This window comes from Canis lupus, chromosome 21, assembly GCF_048164855.1.
Source record: "Canis lupus baileyi chromosome 21, mCanLup2.hap1, whole genome shotgun sequence".
In the NCBI taxonomy this organism is placed as follows: Eukaryota; Metazoa; Chordata; class Mammalia; order Carnivora; family Canidae; genus Canis; species Canis lupus.
The window spans coordinates 11,128,219-11,153,779 of NC_132858.1; the positions used below are offsets into that span (position 1 = coordinate 11,128,219).

Below are 25,561 nucleotides of genomic sequence, written 5' to 3' on the forward strand. Positions count from 1 at the left end.
AAAAAACTTAATTTGGGATCCCTGGGTGGCGCAGCGATTTAGCGCCTGCCTTTGGCCCAGGGCGCGATCCTGGAGATCCGGGATCGAGTCCCACGTCAGGCTCCTGGTGCATGGAGCCTGCTTCTCCCTCTGCCTGTGTCTCTGCCTCTCTCTCTCTCTCTCTCTGTGACTATCATAAATAAATAAAAATTTAAAAAATTAAAAAAAAAAGTCTATTTAAAAAAAAATAAATAAAAAAATTTAATTTATTCATGAGAGAGAGAGAGAAAGAGGCAGAGACACAGGCAGAGGGAGAAGCAGGTTCCCTGTGGGGAGCCTGATGTAGAACTTGATCCCGGGACCCTGGGGTCATGACCTGAACCAAAGGCAGATGCTCAACCATTGATCCATCCAGGTGCCCCACAAAACATCTTTCTACAGCCTCTCCTCTTTTAACCATTGACCGCTAAACTTTTCTACCTTCTCAGAGACTTTGGGTCCTGGCTTCTAGCTCTTTCTCATTCTCTGTTGTCATCCTCAGCTGCTTTAGCATCTGTATCGCCTCTACAATCATGGCTTCTGTGTTTATTAACTTCCAATCACTTAATGGTTTCTACCCCTAGAAATGTAGCCACATAGTTCTAGTTACACTGGATTAAAAAACACTTGGTCTTTTTGATGGTTTCTCCTTCTTTACATCTTTTGCTTCATGTCTGTGCTTTTCCTCTGCCTGGAATGCCCTATTCACTTCTCTACCTGCCCAAATCCTAAATATCTGCCAGGACCAGCAAAGATTTTATTCATGAGAGACACACAGAGAGAGGCAGAGACACAGGAAGAGGAAAAAGCGCTCCCCACAAGGAGCCTGATGTGGGACTCAATCCCTCAATCCTGGACCCCAGGATCACATCCTGAGCCCAAGGCAGATGCTCAACTGCCGAGCCATCCAGGCATCCCACCAGCAAAGATATTAACTGTTGTGTGAAGTCTTCCCACATCTTGCAACTGGATGTGATTGCTTTCTCTTTTGAACTCTGTTGCACTTTGTTTACCTTCTCCCAGGCTATTTTTCACTCTCTGCTTTGCCTAATTTTGTACATTTGTCTTCTTTCTACTGAGCTCTTCCCAGTGTCTGGGCACCCTTTATTCATAGTCATCGAGTACTTAACTGTGTGCCAGGCACTATGCGTGTCTAGGGTTATAAAAAGTAAACAAGAAAGGCAGGTTCCTCAGAGGTGGTGCCTATTGCAGGCCTTTAACACAGAAAGTCCTCATTTAATGAATGGTTAGTGAAAAAAAAGTGTATATATATATATATATATATATATACACATATAAATATATTTAATACAAAGAAAGACAAGAAAATAAAATACTTTCCATCTATACAGTTATCAAATGGAGTGCATGTGTACTGAATTTCCTATCATCTTGGGGGCATGTGGATTTGGAGCGCAGAGCAATGCTCTCTTGGATGTGAAGAAGCAAAATGTGGGTTTCCCATATCCAGAATATTCTCGCACCACTATCTCTGGATCATTAACAAGCAGGCATTAACTCACAAGAATATTCCTGGAATCACTGTTGCTGCTGGAAGTCTCCAGACTCAGAATCGCACAAGACTATTTAGCCAATAAAGTAACAACGTCCACCAGATGGCGCTAAGGCACAGCTGGGCCCAGAACGAACTCGGCTTCTGTGGACAATTACCTGTAAACTGCACAGGCTCTGTGGGGTCATCTCATTAACCTCCCAATTACAGAACTCTGCATTCTGATTGAATATTTTTAGGCTCCACTTATGCTGTAGGATAGGGGTTTTATTGTGCATGTATAATAAGCCTAGATCTGTGTTTATTAACACAGATCATATAAATAATACATGATCATATAAATAATACAGAAAGAGACAAAACAAGTCTCTTTCCCCATTTCTAGCTCCACCATTACTCCTTCCAAAACAGTTTCTGCTTCTTGGTTTCCCTCCAGAAAAAAAAAAAAATTACATAAGCTTGAATATAGACATCTGCATGCATATTTTCTCTCTCCTGTTTTTTTTCGTATACATATTTTACAGAAAGGGGACCATATTTGCTCACTGTTTTATTTTTTATTTTTATTTATTTATTTATCATAGGCAGAGAGAGAGAGAGAGAGAGAGAGAGAGACAGGCAGAGAGAGAAGCAGGCTCCATGTCAGGAGCCCGACGTGGGACTCGATCCCTGGACTCCAGGATCACGCCCTGGGTCAAAGGCAGGTGCTAAACCGCCGAGCCACCCAGGGACCCCCTGCTCACTGTTTTAGAGCATGCTTCCATATTAACACATCTTCGAGGTATTTCTCTACCGACATATATGCATTATTACGTGATTCCATTATAGCCACAATTTATTTGGATTGTTATAAAACTTCCCGTCGTTGATTTTGTTTCCAGTTTTCAGCTATTGTTTGGAACGCTGCTGTGATGGGTATTTTTGGTAGGCGTTGTTGAGACTAGCCATAGGGTAAGCTCCATGCAGAGGGACGGGTCGGGAAGGTGGCGGGGATTTCACCTGCGAGGGATACAGCCGAACTGCTCTGGAGGAACGCTGCAGGCCCCGCAGCACTCGTTGTGATAAAGCGTTTACATCTGTGTCGGTTTTGTAAGCGCGGCATGGTGCCCCGCCGTTCGGGCCTGCAGTTTCTTTTTTTTTTTTTTTTAATTTTTATTTATTTATGATAGTCACACACCGAGAGAGAGAGAGGCAGAGACACAGGCAGAGGGAGAAGCAGGCTCCATGCACCGGGAGCCCGACGTGGGACTCGATCCCGGGTCTCCGGGATCGCGCCCTGGGCCAAAGGCAGGCGCCAAACCGCTGCGCCACCCAGGGATCCCTTTTTTTTTTTTTAATTTTTGCAGTTTCTTTAATTATAACGAGGCTGCCGTTGTGCACTGAATTTCCTATCATCTTGCGGGCATGTGGATTTGTGGATTTCGAGTGCAGAGCAATGCTCCCTCGGAGCTTTTTTTTCCTTTTTGCGCAAGAGTTTCGGGGCGGAGCTCCAGCGGGGAGAAGCCGCAAGCGGAGCCCTGACTCCTCCTGTCCAGCAGGGGGCGCGGGCCCGGCCGCTCCCGCAGGCGCAGGGCGCCCCGTGTCACGTCGCCCCGCCCGGTCGCTGGCGCCGCTCTCCCCGAGCGCTCGCGCGGACCCGGCGCCGGCGGTGGCGGCCGGCGGCTCGGCGCGACCCCTCCCGGGCGGCCGTGGCCCGCGCTCCGCGACATGCCCCGGTGACCGAGCGGGAGGCGAGCGTGGCCGAGGTAAGCGCCGCGCGGAGGCCGGAGGGCGGCGACGGGTCACCCCACCCAGCCGGGGCGGCTCGCGACGTCTCCCGCCGCGGGGCCCTGCAGCTGCGCCCGGCCCGGCCCCCGGCCCGGCCCCCGGCCCGCTCCCCGGCCCGCCGCGCGCCGCGCTGCCCACCTGTGCCGGGCCCCGCGCGGCCCCGCGCAGCCCCGCCCCGCCACTCCCCTCCCCCTCCCCCTCCCCGCGCAGCCCCGCCCCCTCCCCGTCCCCCCTCCCCGCGCAGCCCCTCCTCCCCCCTCCCCGCGCAGTCCGCATCCTCCCCCTCCCCGCGCAGCCCCGCCTCTCCTCCCTCCCCTTCCCCTCTCCCCTCCCCCCTCCCCTCCCCGCGCAGCCCCGCCCCTCCCCGCGCAGCCCCGCCCCTCCCCGCGCAGCCCCGCCCCGCCACTCCCCTCCCCCCTCCCCGCGCAGCCCCGCGTCCCCCCTCCCCGCGCAGCCCCTCCTCCCCCCTCCCCGCGCAGTCCGCATCCTCCCCCTCCCCGCGCAGCCCCGCCTCTCCTCCCTCCCCTCCCCCCTCCCCTCCCCCCTCCCCTCCCCCCTCCCCTCCCCGCGCAGCCCCGCCCCTCCCCGCGCAGCCCCGCCCCTCCCCGCGCAGCCCCGCCCCTCCCGGCCCCCTCCCCTCCCCTCCCCCTCCCCGCGCAGCCCCGCCCCGCCACTCCCCTCCCCCTCCCCGCGCAGCCCCGCCCCGTCCCCCTCCCCGCGCAGCCCCTCCTCCCCCCTCCCCGCGCAGTCCGCATCCTCCCCCTCCCCGCGCAGCCCCGCGCAGCCCCGCCCCCTCCCCATCCCCCCTCCCCGCGCAGCCCCGCCCCCTCCCCGTCCCCCCTCCCCGCGCAGCCCGCATCCTCCCCCTCCCCGTGCAGCCCGGCCCCCTCCCCTCCCGGCCTCCTCCCCTCCCGGCCCCCTCCCCTCCCTCCCCCTCCCCCCTCCCCGCGCAGCCCCTCCCCTCCCCTCCCCCCCTCGCTTCCTCTCCCGCAGCTGCCCCCCTCCCCGCGAGCTGCGGCGGCTTCGGGCGCTCCCGGTGGCCTGGGGCAGCCCCTGCAGCGCGGGACGCCGGGCGGTGCCCCCCGCGCGGACCGAGGACTGCGTGGGGAGGCGGCCCGGGGTGCCCGGGCCCGGGGCATCGGCTGGAGCCTCGGGAGAACCAGCTCTGCCTACAGTTTCGAGGCCCAGATGATTCGGTGCTTGGTGCGACTGAACTGGGAGCCGCTCATCCAGAAGGGTCCTTGGCTTACTGGTCTGAAGAGGCCTTGAAATAGGCCCGTTTTAATTCTTACAAGTCCGTCGAGTGCTCCAAGGCCTTGACCTGGTCTTGGTTTGTAAATTTCAGAGCTCAGGGCAGCCCGGGCGGGCGGCTCAGCGGTTTAGCGCCTGCCCCAAGTCGGGCTCCCTGCACAGAACCTGCTTCTCCCTTTGCCTGTGTCTCTGCACACCCCCGCCTCTCTCTCTCTCTCTCTCTCTCTCTGTCTCTCATGAATAAATAATTAAAAAAAAAAAACAAATTTCAGAGCTCAAAGGCTATTCGCAGTAATAGATGACTCAGTTTCCAGCATTCCTCACTTCCGCTGATTTCAGCCTCTTGGTTGCATGTGATGGCATGAATAGATAGATTTGGGTCCGTCAAGTTATACTGGCTTTGCTAATTGAGGAGTGAAAAAAGGTAGATCTAGGCTTTTATGGGTAATGAGGGGAGACATGGACGTTAACAGCTCTGGCTCCAGAGTCAGGCTGCCATCCTCCAAATCCTAGCCTTCGCATTTTCTTTTTCTTTTTTAATAAGATTTTATTTATTTATTCATGAGAGACACACACACACAGAGAGAGAGAGAGAGAGAGAGAGAGGCAGAGACACAGGCAGAGGGAGAAGCAGGCTCCATGCAGGGAGCCCCAGAGTGGGACTCGATCCCGGGTCTCCAGGATCATGCCCTGGGCCAACGGCAGGTGCTAAACCGCTGAGCCACCCGGGCTGCCCCCTCATTTTCTACTTTTGTGACATCGTTCAAGTTACTTAGCCTTCCCCTTGCACTTTCTCTGTCTATAAAATGAGGTTAAGAACAGCTTGTCGCATGGGACCGTTAGATTAAATAAGTTAACACAAAGTGCTTAAAACAGATACATGTAGTAAGTCCTCAATAAAGTTTAGTTATTAGTTATTGTATACATTGTATTAATTATAGTATAATTCCCACAATCAAAGAAACACTTTTCTTTTTCCCATTGGAGACATTTTTTTAGGGATGGTTAGCCATATTATAACTTTAATTATAAAGAACACTATCAGATAAGGCAATGAATCACAGATATTCCTGTTTTTGCTAATATTTGGTTTGTTTTCAGGCACACTGGGCTTAAGTTCCAGTATAACAGTGGCCCTGGGAGTTCAACTGTGAGGGCTTTTCTAAAAAGTTTCAAACAATTATTGTGACTCAAAGGATTGGACTAGTTGGATTGGATGTAGCGTAAAGCACCAAGGAAAGATTTTTCAGGCACGTTTTAGGAATAAATAATTCCAGGAACAGAAAATGCATCTCATCCTGACAGTAGAGTGGACTTAAAGGTTTTTCCAGTGACTCAGTGCTTGACAGCTGGCCAGATGATTCCAGTGTTTTGCAGGGACAGGTTTGGTATGTTTTAAGGAGGATAACGTTTGTAGGGCTTTGTTGTGAAATTCTTGTTTCATCCAGGTTATGGTATTATGTGGAACATTAATTAGTAGAAGACTCCTTTCATTCTGTCCTCTTCTGAGATGCTCAGAGTCAGGGGCTTCGAATGTAGTGGTAGTAGTGAGTGTCCTCTTTGGATGGGAAGATCATGGCTTGTTTTCTTGGATGATGGTTTTGGGGGCATACATCCTTCTCTGCTTCAGTGTGTGGAAATTGATTATAAGAAAATGAGAACCAGTAGAAGAGACAGACTTGCAAATACTTAATATAACATGGCTAATGCTGTGATATATGTGAAAGGCAGATGGATGCTCACCAAGAAGGTTCTCTATCTCTAAAGCACCACTTAGTAAGGAACTCCCCTGCCCCATCTCTCATCCTTTTCTTTTTTTTTTTTTTTAATTTTTATTTATTTATGATAGTCACAGAGAGAAAGAGGCAGAGACACAGGCAGAGGGAGAAGCAGGCTCCATGCACCGGGAGCCCGACGTGGGATCCGATCCTGGATCTCCAGGATCGCGCCCTGGGCCAAAGGCAGGCGCCAAACCTCTGTGCCACCCAGGGATCCCTCTCATCCTTTTCTTTCCTTTTTCATTTAAGGCTTTTCCCCTCTTTTTTTTTTTTTTTTTTAAGACTGACTTACTTGAGAGGGAGAGAGAATGCAAGCACATGAGCAGGGAGGAAGGGCAGAGGGAGAGAGAATCCCAAGCCGACTCCCTGCTGAATGCAGAGCCCAGTGTGGGGCTTGATCTCATAGCTCTGAGATCATGACCTGAGCTGAAATCAAGATTTGGACATTAAATGAGGCACCTAGGTGTCTCTCCCCTCATTTTAAAATAGTTTAATTATACCTCAAGGGCTCACCATATTTCTCAGCTGTTTTTTTTTTTAAGATTTTTAAAAATCTTATTTATTTATTCATGAGAGACAGAGAGAGAGAGAGAAAGAGAGAGGCAGAGATACAGGCAGAGGGAGAAGCAGGCTCCATGCAGGACGCCTGATGAGGGACTTGATCCCGGGTCTCCAGGATCACACCCTGCGGCACTAAACCACTGCACCACCGGGGCTGCCTTCTCTCAGCTGTTTGGCAGAGACTTGTGGGAGTTTGCTTAGGCTGTGTAGGCATATCTCAGATATGGGAGTTTACATCTGGGAATAGCCCCCGACCACTAGGGGATGGGTTTCAATAGATGAATGCCATAGCTTCCTATCCTTCAACGAGACAGTTCTGAGATGTGTTCTCCATGGCTCTGCAGAGCCCCATACTGAGCCCCATTCCCAGCTCAGTATGGTAACCCTCATGGCTATCCATTCTCCCCTGACTCCTCTCCTGTGTCCCTCACTCTGGCGTTCTGGACTTATCTTCTGCAAGCTTCCTGCTTTCAAGTTGTTTTTTCTTAGTTTGGCAGAACATGAACTAAGACAGTTGGTGCTAGAAGTGGCTCTAGAAAGCCGACCCTGAGAATAGTATTGTAAAGCTGGAATCCCTCACCCTCATGGCAACAAGGACCCCTGTGCTGCTGTTGACAACCCCTGGTACTCTCTAGCATCACAGTGGTACAACTCTTGCCCATGGTGGGTGGGATGGGATTCAGGTAGAAGGAAAGCATTGGCTAGTACAGTAGCTCTATCTAGTACGTGAGCGGTATATGGGCAATGACAATAACGATAAGGCTCATGGACTTGGCTGTCTCTTGGCATCTTCCTTCGAGCCTTGAGGTAAGGTCAGACTCGGATCAGCCAGTTACCAGCCCAGTGCACACCATGAGCGACAGAAAGCTCTGTGGTCATATCTCCTGCAGCCAGATGGCAGACTGTTGAAAATCAGGTCCAGAATTATGGTCATTATGGTAGAGCTGCAGAGGAGGCCCCATGCACAGCCTTGGCAGGTTGCCTCTGCTAAAGTCAGCGGGGAGACCTGAGATGGAGATATTTGGTGGAAGCATTGAGAACTCTGAACTCCCAGATTTCCTTGGATCCTCTCGGCCAGCAGAAGTATCCACCTCTCTTTGTCCGGACATTCTGCAAAGACCTCACTGAAGGCTCTTGCCTTGCAGGATGGCCCTTATCTTCCTCAAGATCTGCCTCCTCCCCTCAGGATCCCAGTGTTGTGCGGAAGTATAGTTGCTGCTGCTGGGCAGGTAGCTTTTGTACTAAAAGAGTTGCAGGATATGGCTCATGGGAAGCAGCAGGAGCTGGGGGCACACGTGTGGGAGTGAATCTTGAGGGTGTCAGCTGAAGAGTGGAGTGGTGGGGGACCGTAGAGTTGCTTGGGAGAGGCTGTGTTGCTTGGGGAGCATCCTCTCGGGATTCGGGATTTAATGATCTTGCAAGAGCAACTGGAGCCAGTCCTAATAGGCTGCTGGACAGATGCCTTCAAACTTGGACATGACAACAATCTGTACCGCTGGTTCTCAGGTAGGGGTGATTTTGCCTCCCCAGGGATGTTTGGCAGTGTCTGGATGTATTTTTGGTTGTCAAAACTGGGGGTTGTTTCTGCCTCCCCACAGAAAAGGATGATCTGGCTCGAGATGTCAGTAGTGCCGTAGGGCCTGGCCTGTGGTAAATGAGGTGGAGATGCCAGAACTGTCTTGTTAGAGTGTTGAGGAAAGGATCAGAGGTATAGGGAGGTGGAGATTTGAAATGGATTTCTTGGGCAGCTTGGGTGGCTCCAGTTTAGCACCGCCTAAATAAATAAATAAAATCTTAAAAAATAAAAATAAATAAAATCTGTTGTTTATAAAAAAAATCCATTTCATTTATTTTTAAAGATTTTATTTATTTATTCATGAGAGACATAGAGAGAGAGAGAGAGAGGCAGAGACACAGGCAGAGGGAGAAGCAGGCTCCATGCAGGGAGCCGGACATGGGACTCGATCCTGGGTCTCCAGGGTCACGCCCCGGGCAGAAGGCAGCGTTAAACTGCTGAGCCACGGGAGCTGCCCTGTGACCTGATTTTAGATCTCCTGGTACACACCCCCAGCACTGGGGCCAAGGACTCTGTTTCAACAAGCTGCCCCCGAGATTCTGACCCTTTGGGTGTTAGAGAAGCACTGATTCAAGGTATAAATATACCTTGAGAGCCTGTGGGGAAGTGGAATGTGCAGCTCCTTGCATGCATTTGTCCTGAGACTTCCTATCTCCTAGCTCCCAGAGACCTAGAGAGTGGCAAAGTTGTGGAGGGGCCTGGAGGGAGTAGGGAGCAGGGGCAAGCTGGTTGTTAGAATGACAGAGAAAGTGAAATCACTCTCAGGCCTGTACTTCTGTCCTGGCATCAATGAGCGTATATGAATGGTTGATGTATATTCCCCAAAGATGATAGTTTTTAAGCTTCAAATGTATGTGCTTTCATGCATTAGTCTGTGACAAATTTCTTATGTTCCACCTCATAGTCTCAAGAGATAGGAGTTGAAATCTTTGGTTATTGTTTATTTACATTTTGCCCAAGAACTGGTATGAAGGCAACAATCAAGCCTTGGTGATACCCTGCCAGCTAGGCAGGATGCAGTTTTGCCACGTGGGCAGTGACTGGGGAGAGCTTCGTTTAGCCGAAGTAAAAATGGTTGCTAACCTTTAAGATGGTTTATGAACATTTCAGTTATTTCCTTTTTTATGAATAGCTTTTCTGAAAAACCAGTGAGTAGAATGAGACCATTTTGTAGGCTGGGACTCTGACATATGGCATGTGGAAGCAGCTTATCGCAGTGACATGGTGAGTCTGTGACATGTGACACAGTCCCATGGCTCTTCCCTCCCCACACGGTGTCTAGACATCAGATGGGGCAGATTTGTGTTTGGTAAGGATCTTAAGTTGTGATCTACAGGGAAAGTGTATTTTCAGTGGAGGACTAAGAATTTTCTTTATATCAGCCAGGGATGCTTTTTGGCTGTTTCATTCATGTATTGCCGTATAACAAACCAACCCACAATTTAGTGGCTTAAACAACAATAACCACTATGTATTTGCTAGGGGTGTGCAGCGGAATTGCTGGGCATGGTTCCTGTCTGTTGTATACAGTTTCCATTGGGGTCTCCCCGAGGTTACCTTCAGCTGGGAGCTTGGTGTCCTCATGACATGACAGCTGGGTTCCCAGAGGACAAAAGGAGCAGATGCAGGGTCTCTCAAGGTCTAAGCTCAAAAGCCTGAGAATGTCACTCCTGTCATATTCTCTTGGTCAGAGCAAGTCACAAGGCGAGCCCAGATTCAGGGGGAAGAGAAATAGATTCTACCTTTTTTAAGATTTTCTATTAATTTATTCATGAGAGACACACACAGAGAGAGGAGACAGAGGCAGAGGCAGAGGAAGAAGCAGGCTCCACGCAGAGAGCCTGATGTGGGACTTGATCCCGAGTTTCCAGGATCATGCCCTGGGCTGAAGGCAGCGCTAAACCGCTGAGCCACCAGAGCTGCCCAGATTCTACCTTTTGTTTTGTTTTTTTTTTAATTTTTATTATTTATTTATTTATGATAGAGAGAGAGAGAGAGAGAGAGAGAGAGGCAGAGACACAGGCAGAGGGAGAAGCAGGCTCCATGCACCAGGAGCCCGACGTGGGACTCGATCCCGGGTCTCCAGGATCGCGCCCTGGGCCAAAGGCAGGCGCTAAACCTCTGCACCGCCCAGGGATCCCGAGATTCTACCTTTTGATTAGAAAAGTGGCATGCACTTCAAAGATGTGAAGAATTGGGCAGCCCGGGTGGCTCAGCGGTTTGGGACCTGCCTTTGGCCCAGTGATCCTGGAGACCTGGGATCGAGTCCCATGTCGGGCTCCCAGTGCATGGAGCCTGCTTCTCCCTCTGCCTGTGTCTCTGCCTCTCTCTCTCTCTCTCTGTCTCTCATGAATGAATAAATAAATAAAATCTTAAAAAAAAAAAAAAAAAAGATGTGAAGAATTGTTGACATCAGTCTTTGGAAATTGACCCAGCACGTTGCTCCTTCTCTCCCTCCTTCCCTATCTCCCTAGGCTTTTCTTTTCTTTTTTAAGGATTTTATTTATTCATGAGAGACATAGAGAGAGGCAGAGACACAGGCAGAGGGAGAAGCAGGCTCCCTGCAGGGAGCCCAACGTGGGACTCGATCCCGGGACCCCAGGATCATGCCCTAGGCTGAAGGCAGGAGCCAAACCGCTGAGTCACCCAGGGATCTCCTCCCTAGGCTTCTCTTCATTGCTTCGTTCCATCTGAATATGTCAACTGTCACCTTCATTATAAAACATCACTGTATATGTTTTTTTAAAGATTAAAGAGTTATCTTTTCTAACAGCCCTTGGCACTTTATGGACACTTTGCTAGTGCAGTTTTTACATTTTGCATCTTGTTAGAGTTTTGTCCCACCTCCCTTAGTAAAATAAAAGCTCCCTTAAGGTGGGGTCCTGCTTCCTTCCTCGTTTCTTGCACTGTGCATGGTAGGTACTCGCTCATCACAGGGTTGACCGAATAAGTGAATGAAAACAGATTTTAGAATAACCAAGAGTCAGTTTGTCCAGACGAAGCATCAGTTTATGTTAGGCAAGTGTTTTTTTTTAAAGATTAAAAAAATTATTTAGGGAGTTGGGGGAGGGGCAGAGCAGACTCCTTGCTGAACATGGACTCCTTGACACTCAATCTCATGACCCTGAGATCATGACCTGAGATGAAGCCAAAAATTGGATGTTCAACTGACTGAGCCACCCAGGTGCCCTGTATGTTAGCCACGTGTTTATTTTTAAAATTTTTTAATTAAAAAATATTTTATTTATTTATTCATGAGAGACAGAGAGGGAGAGACAGGCTCCATGCAGGAAGCCCGATGTGGGACTCGATCCCGGAACTCCAGGATCACGCCCTGAGCCAAAGGCAGATGCTCAACCACTGAGCCACCCAGGCGTCCCTAGCCACGTGTTTAAAAACAAAACAAACCAAAACAGCTATTTTTATTCTATTTTTGATTTTTCTTCCTTGGTTAGTGCCCCTCTTCCTAGGCCCCATACACTTACAACTTACGCTTTTATTGAATATATATTTATAGGATACAGTTATACTTTATCAATATTTGTATGTGATATGTGTAGTATTAAATACTAAATATAGCATGTAGCTATATTTAATATACAAATATATACTTGTATATGTTTAGAAGAAGGGTCAAATCCCATTTCATGATATCCTCAAACCACATCAGGGAAAGAAATAGGCTGAAAGTCAAAGTCCTTTCAGGGATCATTTGCTGCCCTAACTACTTCATTTTTCTTGTGTCTCTTCCTGGAACTAGGAGTGGGAGGAAGAGGCTGTGTGTGTCATTATGTGTGCGTCAGTCAAGTACAACATCCGGGGTCCTGCCCTTATCCCAAGAATGAAGACCAAGCACCGAATCTACTACATCACCCTCTTCTCCATTGTCCTGCTGGGCCTCATTGCCACTGGCATGTTTCAGTTCTGGCCCCATTCCATTGAGTCCTCCAGTGACTGGAATGTAGAGAAGCGCAGTGTCCGTGACGTGCCAGTGGTCAGGCTGCCAGCCGATAGTCCCATCCCCGAGCGGGGCGATCTTAGTTGCAGAATGCACACGTGTTTTGATGTCTACCGCTGTGGCTTCAACCCAAAGAACAAAATCAAGGTGTATATCTACTCTCTGAAAAAGTACGTGGATGACTTCGGTGTCCCAGTCAGCAACACCATCTCCCGAGAATATAACGAACTGCTCATGGCCATCTCAGACAGCGACTACTATACTGATGACATCAACCGGGCCTGCCTGTTTGTCCCATCCATTGACGTACTTAACCAGAACACGCTTCGCATTAAGGAGACAGCACAAGCATTGGCCCAGCTCTCTAGGTATGTAGGACGTTTACAGACGGGGGCCAGGTCCTTTGGGGAACTACAGGGAAGGACATGGAGAGGGAATGGTTCTCCCTTGAGCTGGCCTCCAGCTGTTCTTTCTTCGTGGGACGGCATGTGTAGGAGTGACCAACTTGTAGCACAAATTCAGTGCTGGAAGCACCTCGCCTCTGTACCAATGAAAAGCAGTTGGTGCTATTGCTGTGGGCTCCCAACATCTTAGAATTTAAAATCAAAGGATGGTTCATATCACTGCCTTCCTTTTATATTGAAATTCCCCCTCCCTTCATTACTTATGTGTATACATGTTCACTGTAAAAAAGTCTGGGAATAAAAGTAAGCAAAAAGAAGAACGTGAGATTGGTTGCATGGTGCTACCTCTAGGATGTTACTTTCCAGTGGCTTTTGTATAAAAAATATAAACATGTGCATGTATATATACATTTTTGTATGAAGTACCTGCATATGGACGTGTACATACACATTTTGTCAAAAATGGGATTACACATTCTATACTCTTGTGCTGCCCTTTTTCCTTAATATGTTATGAATATATTTCCAAATAATTTCATATCTTTTTACTATATAATTTTAAGGGTTGTATAGCATTCCATTTTACACATGTTCCATGATGTATTTAACCAGCCTTCTACGTTTCTTTTTTGTTCCTTTAATCAAATGATGTCATTATCATAGGCACTTCTGTAGTGGCCAAGCTCAAAATACACATCCATTTTTTCTTTTTTAAAAAAGATTTTATTTATTTATTCATGAGAGACCCACAGAGAGAAGCAGAGACATAGGGAGAGGGAGGAGAAGCAGGCTCCATGCAGGGAGCCCGATGTGGGACTCAATCCTGGGACTCTGGGATCACACCCTGAGCCAAAGGCAGATGCTCAACTGCTGAGCCACCCAGGCGTCCCTCCATCTGTTTTCTTTAGAAGAGCCAGGCTAGCGTCTGACATAACTCTTGCGGTTTCTAGGAATTTACTTTACACCCCTGAGAAGTAGCCCTCTTTGGGTTTGGGGATACTTGCTACTTGTCATCCAGTAACTGACTCTTGTTTTTATGTCTTCCCATAGTTGACACATGAATTCGCCTACATGTTTAATTTCTTAATAGGTGGGATCGAGGTACAAACCACCTGCTGTTCAACATGTTGCCTGGAGGTCCCCCAGATTATAACACAGCTCTGGATGTCCCCAGAGACAGGTAAGTGTATTTGGGGTTGTCCCTGTGATGGCTTTCTGAGGATTAAGGAAAGACCTTTTCTGTCATGTGAAGTCATATTTCTAAGCCTAGTGGGACACACTATGTAATCAGAATTGTTTGTTAAAGAAATTGTCCTAGGCATTGCCCTCCTTGAAACATAGATGTAGTGAGATGGGACTGCTTAAATCTGTTGTGGAGAACCAACTAGAACTTACATTGTAGCATAGGGTTTCAAAAAATGGATTTTTTCCCTCAGTCTGGGTTTTGCTCTTCTTAATGCAGCACCTCCACCTCCAAGGCCTGGTTCATGGCTGGCTTGTGTTGGCTCTGTCTGAACTGGGGAGCATTGGCTCAAAGTAGAGCCTCAGTTTACTATGGGAAGGGAGGTATGCAAATGACCCCCCAGCCTGTAGTGTCAGAGCAACGAGGGCACTCCAGTTCATGTTCTCTCCATTGCTTCAGTCAGTGGGGTCCTTCCCTCCTGCCCCCACACACTTCTCTCCTTCTTCTCTTCCTATTGAAACCTTCCAAACAGCATGTGTGGTGTGGAGTGGCTGGGATCACAGGATTATGATTCTAGGTCTGCTTGCTGTGTTTATCAGCCCTTTCCCACATTGACGGAACTGCTTGGTCTGGAGGCTTCCCAGAAGGCTCGGGAATGAGGTGCCACGTGAGGTTCCTTTCCGAGTACTGGGTTCAAGGCATTGAGGACAGCACAAAGGTGAGGCTCAAGCCAGGGGTCCCAGGTAAAATGCCAGGTGCAGCAGTGTTGTAAGTTGATGTCAGAACTCACTCATAAGCGATTTTTTTTTAAAGATTTATTTATTTATGATAGACACAGAGAGGGAGAGAGAGAGGCAGAGACACAGGCAGAGGGAGAAGCAGGCTCCATGCCAGGAGCCTGACGCGGACTTGATCCCGGGACTCCAGGATCGCGCCCTGGGCCAAAGGCAGGCGCCAAACTGCTGAGCCACCCAGGGATCCCCATAAGTGATTTTTTTTTACAGTTGATGTTTAACTCTTAAAATTGTTACTGGTTAGAGGGTAGCCTGAGGCCAGCGGTGTTCTCAGCTCCCTAAAGGCTGACCCCATCATTTATGAAAATCTGTGCTTGGTACTACTTTTCCCTGGAAGATTAAACCCAAGCCCTCTTTGCCTTAAAGAGATTACGCAGAGTCAGTGTTGCGTTTCTATCTGTAAATACAGTTATCACTAGAAGAGACCTCCTGGAGGACCGGTCCTCACCTTTGGTGTAGAAACCATGTTGGTCGATAGAGGGCAGTCAGGCCACACAGTTTCTGCACAAAACCCACTAAAATAGAAGGGAGCCCTCAGTTTGGCTGTCCGCCCCAGCATTCCTGACTGGGCTACTGTTTCATGGGTTTGGTTGCTCTGGGAAAGTAAAATACTTTAGGGAACAGAGGAGGGAAGAAAAAGCTGTTAGGAATGCAGTGTCTTCACCTGCTGCTCTGGGTTTATTTTGAGAAGGGCTTATTTCTGTTTGGGACATTTCACTTTTTGCTGACATTTTGGTATATGTATTTGCATGGGAGAAGGATTTTATTTTTATCAAGTGCACATGTTAAATGGGATTTCATTTCTCTGCGGGGAAGTGTCAAGTAGTCCGGAAGAAGTTTAAGTTCTTGCTATTGCTTAGGTGTTAAGGATCAGGAAGGTTAAATCTTTTTCCCTGTGTATGTATTGTTGTAAGTGATTCTAGGCAGTCCAATACAAGTAATGAATCCCTGTGTAGTCCTCCTTTATCTGTGCATGTGGGGAATTTTGTTTTGAAACCTAGGTGGTCTTCTGGTTGTGAGTTTTTCTTATCACTTGTCCTCATTCCTGGATTCAGAGGAGGCAAGAACCGTGAGGACAGAATGGTTTTAGCAGGGGTTGCATATTGGAGTATTTGGAAATTAGAAAGCAGGCAGGCAGGCCAGATTAGATTACTTCAAGGGTTTCTTGAAGTCTAAGGTCATAGATGTGATTACTTGAGAATGATTTTACTTGGGGAAATGCAGAGACCAGGACAGAAGGAAATGTCTGCTCAGCATATATATCTTTTGTGCTACTTAAATCTGTTTTTATTTCTCTTTCACTATTTAAAAACCCTACACGTGATACACGTGTACTTTCTTTAAACAAGATTGTAACAATGTGTAAGCTTATAAAGAGTAAAATGTGAACATATGTTTTCAAATCCTCCTCTATTTTCACTCTCTTACTGAAAGCTAATCACTCTCCTTTAATACTATGTATTTTTCTAGCTTTCTTCCTATGGATTTATACACAAAGGTGTATATATATATGTGTGTATACACACACACATATATATATATACTTGCAGATGTGTGAAATTTAAGTGGGAGCAAATTATACCTCTTCAATGCCTTACTTTACCAATCTTATTTTCTCATATATATTCTGTAATATTATTATAATGCTAGATTTTTATTTTTTTTTTTGCACATATTTTTCACAGATTTCAACTTTGTGTGGGTTTTGTTTAACTTGTTATGGAAAATTTCAAACCTGTATAAAAGAAGAGACTAGAGTGGTGAACCCATACCCCCCTGTCCAGCTTTGGTAATTACCAACTCAAGGCTGGTCTCCATTCATTTGTACTCCTTCTCACTTCCCCACCAGGTTATTTAGCAGCAAATCCCAGGTGTTACATCATTACATCTGTAAATATTTCCATTTGAATCTCTCCATGATAAAGGATTTTTAAAAAATATAACTATAGTACAACTATTTTCACACCTTAAAAATTAATAGGAATCTAATATCCACAAATAGCTAGCCATTGTTTAGATTTACCTGTCTCATACATATTTTTTTTTATAGTTTGTTTGATTCAGTAAACAAATAAGGATGACATATAGAATTGGTCAGGTTTAACAAATTTTTTTTTGCAAAATATGAAGCTTTATATTTGAGGAGTTTGCAGGCCTGATTACCTGCATGGTTCAAATGAAAAGCAAAAGATGAGCTTGCAGACGAACTGTGTTTAGGCCTTGTGGACACTCAGGAGGAAAACTAGGAGAACATCTGAGGATAGCCCAGAGCAGGGACAATGGAGTGTGTGAGGCCACATGGAGGGCTCCTTGACAGAGGAGATGTACTAGTGCCAGGAAGGCTTGCAACATGCTTAAAGTGCTGGAGGACACTTTGAGTGGCATAACATTTGGCCTGGCATAAGTCTGATTATCAGATTAATGCTTTTTTAGCTACAAGTTTTCTGTTCAATCTCTTGCAGCTTTGGACCTGATCTCTGATTTTGGGATACAGAATAGGAAAACAATGTGCATTTCAGAAATGCACTTTTCACTCAATGCAAAACATGTGTTCTCTAAAGCAAGGGAAGCTTACGCTCTTGTCTCTATTATAATGTTATAGAGTCCTTGGCAGATGATGATACGGGGACTTGAAGAGAAAATCTTATCAGTAGGAGGGCTGGTGTGAGGTCTGTTTGGCTAATTGCAGTCCTGTGTCTTGCCGAAGTTCCAAGTGGAGATCTCATGTGGATGATCGGTGACATGAGAAGTATTTCAGATTGCGTGCTTTCCTCCTACCAGTATATAACCCCCACCCTACTCTGGAACAGAGTACCAGTGGGGCCCCAGGGACAGAGTAACAGTAAAAGTTGGTGTGATACACACCTGCTTCCTTTCTTGTCACATGCGCCTTCCCCTCTCCTCTGGGGCTGTGGCTGTGGCTGTAATTACCTAATCACCCACTACCCTGGCTTACCTGGACTGCTTGGTCCCTGTATATTGGATCCATGTTTGTTTCTCGGCACAGAGGTCATGGGGTTCCATACAGTCTGCTTGCTGTCATGGAACTGGTCCAAATTCATGTTGGGTGGATTCACTGCTGAATGTTAGGAAAAATAGGACCGTATGTTGGTACTGAGGATAGTAAGTTTTACAGAGTAGACTGGCAGCTGGAGAGGTTTTTAGCCTGCACATTACCTCACTAACCAATTCTTGGTTTCATAAAGCTTAAATAAACAGATTGGGATTTCCAGGGGTGGTTGGAAAATCTTTGAACTTAAACTGGTCATGTTAGACGGGAATGTAGGTTGTCATCAGGGCAGGGAGAGGATTGGTAGCAATCAATATTGCAAAAAATGTGGTTTCTCAGTTCAGACATTTTGGCTCAGAGTGTGCGGTACGTGGAACTGGCAAAACTCTGCCCCAGTAAGTGATTTTGATGGGTTTGAGGCCCCAGGGACAGAATAACAGTAAAAGTTGGTGTGATATGCACCTGCTTCCTTTCTCTGATGAAGTGTCACTGTACTACTTGCTGGATTCAATTAAAACAGTATGTTCCTAGCTTCTAATTAAGGAGAATAAAAGTTAGTGCATTCAGACTGCATGGGACGCACTACAGGTCCAGTCCTGGATTCTTGCTTCCTGTACGGGGAGCGAGTAGCTGGAATGGAGGTGAGAGCTGGGGGAGACCACACGATTCACATGCAGCTCTTGGACAACACTGAAAAGACCTGCCTGGGGCAGGAATTGCAGAGAGGCTGGGGCGTGTGTAGCATGGGATGAAATACTTAGCCATCGCCGCTGCTTTCTGTGCCCATTGTCGCCTGGGGTTCAGGCCAGAGGGTGGGTGAGTGACTACTGTAACCAGTTTTCACATGCAGACCTGTTGTCTGTTCCTGCTGTTGTGCGTCTTGAGGAGTGGGGTATGGCTTTGGAGAGGGGTGAATGGGATTTGAGTAAGGTAGCAAAGGAACTTTTCATAGGGTGTCCCCTGGGCTGTGGTGTGTTTTAAAAATGAGAAAGAAGAAAAGACTACTTTGGACCCCAGAAGAAGGCTGTTAACTCAGGGATCAAATGCAGCTGATGTCCAGGATATGTGAATGTAAAACGTTGAGCACGGTGTTTTTAGAGAAAAGTGACTCAGAATACAGGTCTTTGTTAATATTATTACTGACGCGGTTACTCCTATCTCTTCCCATCAGAATGAAGACCTTTCTCATTTGACAAAATCCTGTACTTTCAGGGCTCTGTTGGCTGGTGGTGGCTTCTCTACGTGGACTTACCGGCAAGGCTATGACGTCAGCATTCCGGTCTACAGCCCGCTGTCAGCTGAAGTGGACCTTCCGGAGAAAGGACCAGGGTAAGGGGCATTCAGTGCAGCCAGGGGTGCTGTGAGCTGCCAGCGAGTTTCCGCCTGCTGGGTTCCACGGCACCGAAGCCTCAGTTAGGCCAGGGGCTTGGAGTCCGCCACCTTCCCCACCTTGCGCCAGGCCTTTATCCTTCAGTTTTCTCTGGCTCAGTGAGTGCACAGTGCTGTCTGCCCAGCTTTCCAAATCCTGAATTTCTGTGGTGTCCCTCACTGTTTTCTCTCCCTTCCTTCCTATACCAGAAGAGTAAGTCCTATTGATTGCCCCTCCTAAATATTTCTTAGATCTGCCAACTTCTCCATCTCCTCTGCCCCCATCCCACCCCAGGTGACTGTCATCTCTCCCTTGGATCATGGAAATGGCCTCTTGTTTGGTTTCCTTGCTTCTCATCTTGCTGTCCAAACAACCCGATTGCTGTTCATTTCCCATTTCCCTTTGGGTAAAGCCCAAACCTCTTAAAATGTCTTTCAAGACCCTCTGGCACAGGACCACTCTCCATCTCTACCTCCCCCTCCACCTTTATCCTAGAATGAGCATTGCGCTTTTCATTTTTTTGGGCTGCAAATACTCTCCACTATCTGGAGGTCTTCTTTGTGATCTTCATCAGACTTATGACCTGCTGTCTTTTAGGTTTTAACTCGAGTACTGCTTACTCTAGCGGCACCTTCCTAGCCCCTGGAGTGGTTCTTCTGGTTTATGCCCCCATAGCAGCCTCCACTTCTCCTTGTGTACCAGTCACTCGGCCATATTGAAATGACTTGCTTACAGCCTATCTGCTTGGGATTTTGGATTTTGCAAGTGCAGTGAGGCTGATACCCGGTCTGTTTTTTGACTGCCACGTTCGCTGTGCCTGTCACACTATTGGTTCATATTGTTGGCTTGTGAATGAATACATGAAAAGACCATGGATGAGCAGGGCATTTTGTCTAGGATTTTTTGATGTGGTCTGTTTAAAATTGGGCTAATTCATGGTAAGAATCTCAATAAGCTTTTCTATATTTCTTTTTCTTTTTTTAAGACTCTATTTATTTATCCATGAGAGAGAGAAAGAGAGAGAGAGAGACATAGGTAGAGGGAGAAGCAAGTTCCACACAGGGAGCCTGACATGGGACTTGATCCCGGGTCTCCAGGATCATGCCCTGGGCTGAAGGCAGGCGCTAAACCGCTGAGCCACCCAGGCTGCCCAGAATCTCAATAAGCTTTAAACAAACATGATGATAATGATAGTATTCTTGTGTGCCATGTGCTCACCTATGAACTTGACTGATTTGTATATTGCCACACTAGAAATGTCATACAGGGTGTGATTTAAAAACTCACACATAGCATTTGGTCTCAGAAGTGAATCTTTTTTTTTTTTTTCTAAAGATTTTACTTATTTATTCATGAGAGATGCAGAGAGGCAGAGACATAGGTAAAGGGAGAAGCAGGCTCCCTGGGGGAGTCTGATGTGGGACTCGATCCTGGGACCCTTGGGATCACGACCTGAGCCAAAGGCAGATGCTCAACCACTAAGCCACCCTGGTGCCCCCAGAAATGAGTCTTAAGGAAATAGTTTGCAAAGCATCCCAAACTTCCGCTTAGAAGCCTTTATGGATTCTTTGAGAAATAAGAACTTTTCCGAAGTGAAGAAATTTCTCTCCTGTGTATGTGTGTTGTATTGTGTAGCCTGGTGACCAAATTGTCTAACTTACTTAGACATAGCAAATTTTGTTATTTAGATAAGGTGAGATTGAAACATTTTTCTACCGTTAGGCAAGTACAAAGAGTGAATAAATAGTTCATGAACTTATTGCCTAAATCAACTTTCTGGATTTTCTGTTAGAGTTGACTTTTTATTTTGTTATTTAAAAATTTTTTTATTGAGATATAATTCATTTACCGTAAAATTCATTCTTTTAAAGTGTATACTCCAGTGGGTTTATTTATTTTTTATTTTTTAAGGATTTATTTACTTAGAGGGAGAGCGTTACCCATTTCTATCTTCCTCTTTTTTTTTTTTTAAGATTTTATTTATTTATTCATGAGAGACACAGAGAGAGAAGCAGAGACATAGGCAGAGGGAGAAGCAGGCTCCCTGTGGGGAGTCTGATGTGGGACTTGATCCTAGGACCCCTGGATCACGACCTGAGCCAAAGGTAGATGCTCAACCACTGAGCTACCCAGGTGCTCCCATTTCTATCTTCTTTAGAGAAATGTCTGTTCCTGTCTTCCTGTTTCTTGACTAGACTTTTTAATTTTTTTGTCTTGATGACTACAGCTTTGTAATATAGCTTGAAATCCAGAATCATGATGTTTGTTTTTCTTTTTGAGGATTGCTTTGGCTATTTGTCATCTACCCATTTTTTTTATATTGGGTTTTTGTTGAATTGTAAGAATTCTTTATATATTTTAGTTACTAGATACTTATCAGATATATGATTTGCAAGTATTTTCTCCCATTCTATAAGTTGTCTTTTCATTATCTTGATGGTGTCCTTTAATGCACAAAAGTGTCTTATTTTGATGGTCTGATTTATCTGTTTTTCTTTTGATTGCTTATACTTCTGGTGTCATGCATAAGAAATCCTTGACTAAGATCACAAAATTTAAACCTGTGGTTTCTTCTAAGAATTTTATCATTTTATTTTTTTTATTTTTATTTTTTAAAAAGATTTTATTTATTTATTCATAGAGACATAGCTAGAGAGAGAGGCAAAGACACAGGCAGAGGGAGAAGCAGGCTCCATGCAAGGAGCCTGACGTGGGACTCGATCCCGGGTCTCCAAGATCACGCCCTGGGCTGTAGGCGGTGCTAAACCGCTGTGCCACCGGGGCTGCCCGAATTTTATCATTTTAGCCCTTAAATTTTTTTTTAATCTATTTTGAGTTAAAATTTTTTTTCTTTTAAAGATTTTATTTATTTATTCATGAGAGACAGAGAGAGGGAGAGAGAGAGAGAGAGACAGAGACACTGGCAGAGGGAGAAGCAGGCTCCACACAGGGAGCCTGACGTGGCACTTGATCCCAGGTCCCTAGGACCACACCCTGGGCCAAAGGTGGCACTAAACTGCTGAGCCACCTGGGTTGCCCTGAGTTAAAAATTTTTAAAGGTTTATTTATTTTAGAAAAAGAGAGCATGAGCAGGAGTTGGGGGAGGGGGAGAAGGTGAGAGGATCTTCAAGCAGACTCCCTGCTGAGCAGAGAGCCCATGTGGGACTCCATGCCACGACCCATGAGATCATGACCTGAGCTGAAATCAAGAGTCAGACACTTGACTGACTTGAGCCACCCAGAGGCCATATTTTAGTTAATTTTTATATGTGGTGTGATGTAGGGATCTATAACTTCATTCTTTTACTGGTGGATATCCAGTTGTCTTAACAACATTTGTTAATGGGGATCCCTGGGTGGCTCAGCGGTTTAGTGCCTGCCTTTGGGCTGGGGCGCGATCCTGGAGTCCCGGGATCGAGTCCCACGTTGGGCTCCCTCCATGGAGCCTGCTTCTCCCTCCTCCTGTGTCTCTGCCTCTCTCTCTCTCTGTGTCTATCATAAATGAATAAATAAATCTTTAAAAAAAAAGTTTGTTAAAAAGACTGTTCTTTCCCATTGAATGATCGTGGCATTTTTGTTGAAAATCAGTTGATCAGAGATAGATTGGCTTATTTCTGGACTCCTTATTCTGTTCCATTGGTCTATATGTTTATCCTTATGCCAGTACCATACTGTCTTGATTACTGTAGCTTTGTAGTAAGTTTGGAAATTGGTAAATGTGAGAACTTTGTTCTTTTTTAAGGTTTTGTTTTTGGTTTTTAGTCTATTCAAGGTCCCTTGCATTTTAATTACTTTTTTAGTAATACAACTTGAATAAGTACAAATGAAAAACAATTTAAACTCTTTGTGCTTATATGACTTCAAAATTAAAAAAGATTTACAAATTAAATGCAAACAAATCTACAAAACTAATAATGTTCACGTTAACAATTTGATAGCTGAGGCTTTTTCTTTAAAACCAAATTGTGTCTTTTGAGGTGAGTGTAGAGTTAATTATGGTTTTGGGGGTTTGGCATGCCTATGCTGTTTACCTGTGGGGGTGATGATGTACTTCTCTTTACCACTTTTTCCTGTTTGAATGACTAGGAAGCTTCCCTTTAGCCTATTGTGACATCATTTATCTTTATCTGGTGCAGATGCAGGATTTATATTTTTCCCGACATTTTTTTATGAAACTCTTAAAGCCAGACAGCAATGATTTAAAAATTTGGCAGTACAGTGAATATTTGTATACCCATCACTTAGGTTCTGCAATTAGCATTTCATTTTGCTTGTTTTACATGATTTACATTTTAAGTCTTCCTCTCTTCTCATTAGCCCACTACATAAACACTTGGACATTGAAAAACTCTTAGCAGTATTTATCATTAAATATGAGCAAAACTGTGACCATACACATTTTTTTTTGATCTTCATCAAGATGAAAATACAAAATAATTCTTACAGAGGATCATAGACTGGAGAAAAGGATATAGTTCAATGCTGATTTAAAAAATTTTTCTTTACTACTTTTTAAAATTTAAGTTCAGTTAACTAACATATAGTGTATTATTAGTTTCAGAGGTAGAGTTTAGTGATTCATCAGTTGCATATAATACCCAGTGCTCATCACATCACATGCCCTCCTTAATGCCCATTACCCACTTACTCCATCCCCCCATCCACTTCCCCTCCAGCAACCCTCAGTTTGTTTCTTAGAGTTAAGAGTCTCTTATGGTTTGTCTCCCTCTCTGATTTCATTTTGTTTTATTTCTCTCTCCCTTCCCCTATGCTCCTCTGTTTTGTTTCTTAAATTCTGCGTATGAGTGAAATCATATGGTAATTGTCATTCCCTGATTGACTTATTTCGTTTAGCATAATACCCTCAAGGTCTATCCACGTCATTGCAAATGGCAAGATTTCATTTTTTTGATGGCTGAGTAATATTCCATTGTGTGTGTGTGTGTGTGTGTGTGTATATACACACCACATCTTGTTTATTCATTCATCTGTCAATGGACATCTTAGCTCTTTCCATAGTTTGGCTATTAATGGACATCGCTGCGATAAACATGGGTGCAGGTGCCCCTTTGGATCACTACATTTGTACCTTGGGGTAAATACCCAGTAGTGCAATTGCTGGGTCGTAGGGTAGCTCTGTTTTCAACGTTTTGAGAAACTTCCATATTGTTTTCCAGAGTGGCTGCACCAGCTTACTTTCCTACCAACAGTGTAAGAGGCTTCTCCTTTCTCTGCATCCTCACCAACATCTATCATTTCCTGACTTACTAATTTTAGCCTCAGTGTTGTGTTTTTTTTTTTTTTTTAAGATTTTATTTATTCATGAGAGACAGAGAGAGAGAGAGAGAGAGGCAGAGGGGAAGCAGGAGCCTGACGTGGGACTTGATCCCAGGTTTCCAGGATCAGGCCCTGGGCTGAAGGTGGCGCTAAACCTCTGAGCCACCAGGGCTGCCCTGTGACTAGATGTCTGTAATGAGAAAGAATGATCCGTGTGAGTGAGCCCAGCTGGTACTCTTTCCGGTGGTACAAGTTTTTTGTCACGTATCTAGGATCTTAATTTGGAATATTTATGTAGCACTAGATAAAATAGGTATTATAATATAAATACATTTTAATAGATATTCTAATATAAAACTCTCATAGTGGAGAAAAGTCAGTTAACCTAGAAAAAAGATTTTACTTCTCTACAGTCTGCTTCTGTGAACATTTACTTAAATTTAAATTTAAACCAGTTGTGTAAAAACATAAATAAATAAACCAGTTGTGTAGTTTTTGAAAGTTGTTTTTTAACCTTCTGCTTTTTAAAATTTTTCCTCTGAAGTTGTTTTGGAAACTATTTAATTCAGTTCACTGCAGTTCAGATCAAATCCTTATTGAAGGCCTGTTTAGACCAAGCATAGCTAGGCTCGTGGTTCTCAACACGGGAGGGAGGTTCGTTTTTGTCTCCCCAGGGACATTTGGCAATATGTGGTGCCTTTTTGACTGTTTTGACTTAGGGTGTGTGTGTGTTGGGGTCCCTACGACCACCTCCAATTTCGATGATTTGCTGAGAAGCTCAGGACTCAATATATAGTCATACTCATGGCTATAATTTATTGTAGCAAAAGGAAACTAAGCCTAGTCAGCAAAGGGAAAAGGTACATGAGGTGAAGTCCGAGGAAACTGGGTGCAGGCATCAAAGGTCCTCTTCCAGTGGTGTCACACGGTCACACAGGATGTACTTAACTCCCCCTGCAACCACTGGTGACAAGATACATAAAATGTTGCTTACCAGGGAACTTGTTAGAGGCTCCACACCCCGGGTTTTCATTGGGAGGTAATCACATGCGCATTGTCTGCTTGGCATGTGCCAACGTTTCAGATTTCCAGAAAGAAAGCA

At 45.7% G+C, this 25,561-nt stretch overlaps 1 protein-coding gene across 2 annotated transcripts in view; it reads left to right on the forward strand.

The window, feature by feature from the left end:
- The first annotated feature begins 3,122 nt into the window (after window positions 1-3,122).
- The window catches only part of EXT2 (exostosin glycosyltransferase 2), a 155,369-nt gene continuing 132,930 nt past the window's right edge, over window positions 3,123-25,561 (forward strand). For both annotated transcript variants that reach the window (XM_072790510.1, XM_072790511.1), the window contains exons 1-4: window positions 3,123-3,276; window positions 12,225-12,790; window positions 13,917-14,006; window positions 19,026-19,142. In XM_072790510.1, coding sequence (XP_072646611.1) covers window positions 12,255-12,790; window positions 13,917-14,006; window positions 19,026-19,142 — 743 coding nt within the window. In that variant the 5' untranslated portion in view covers window positions 3,123-3,276; window positions 12,225-12,254. The remainder of the gene's footprint in view (window positions 3,277-12,224; window positions 12,791-13,916; window positions 14,007-19,025; window positions 19,143-25,561) is intronic.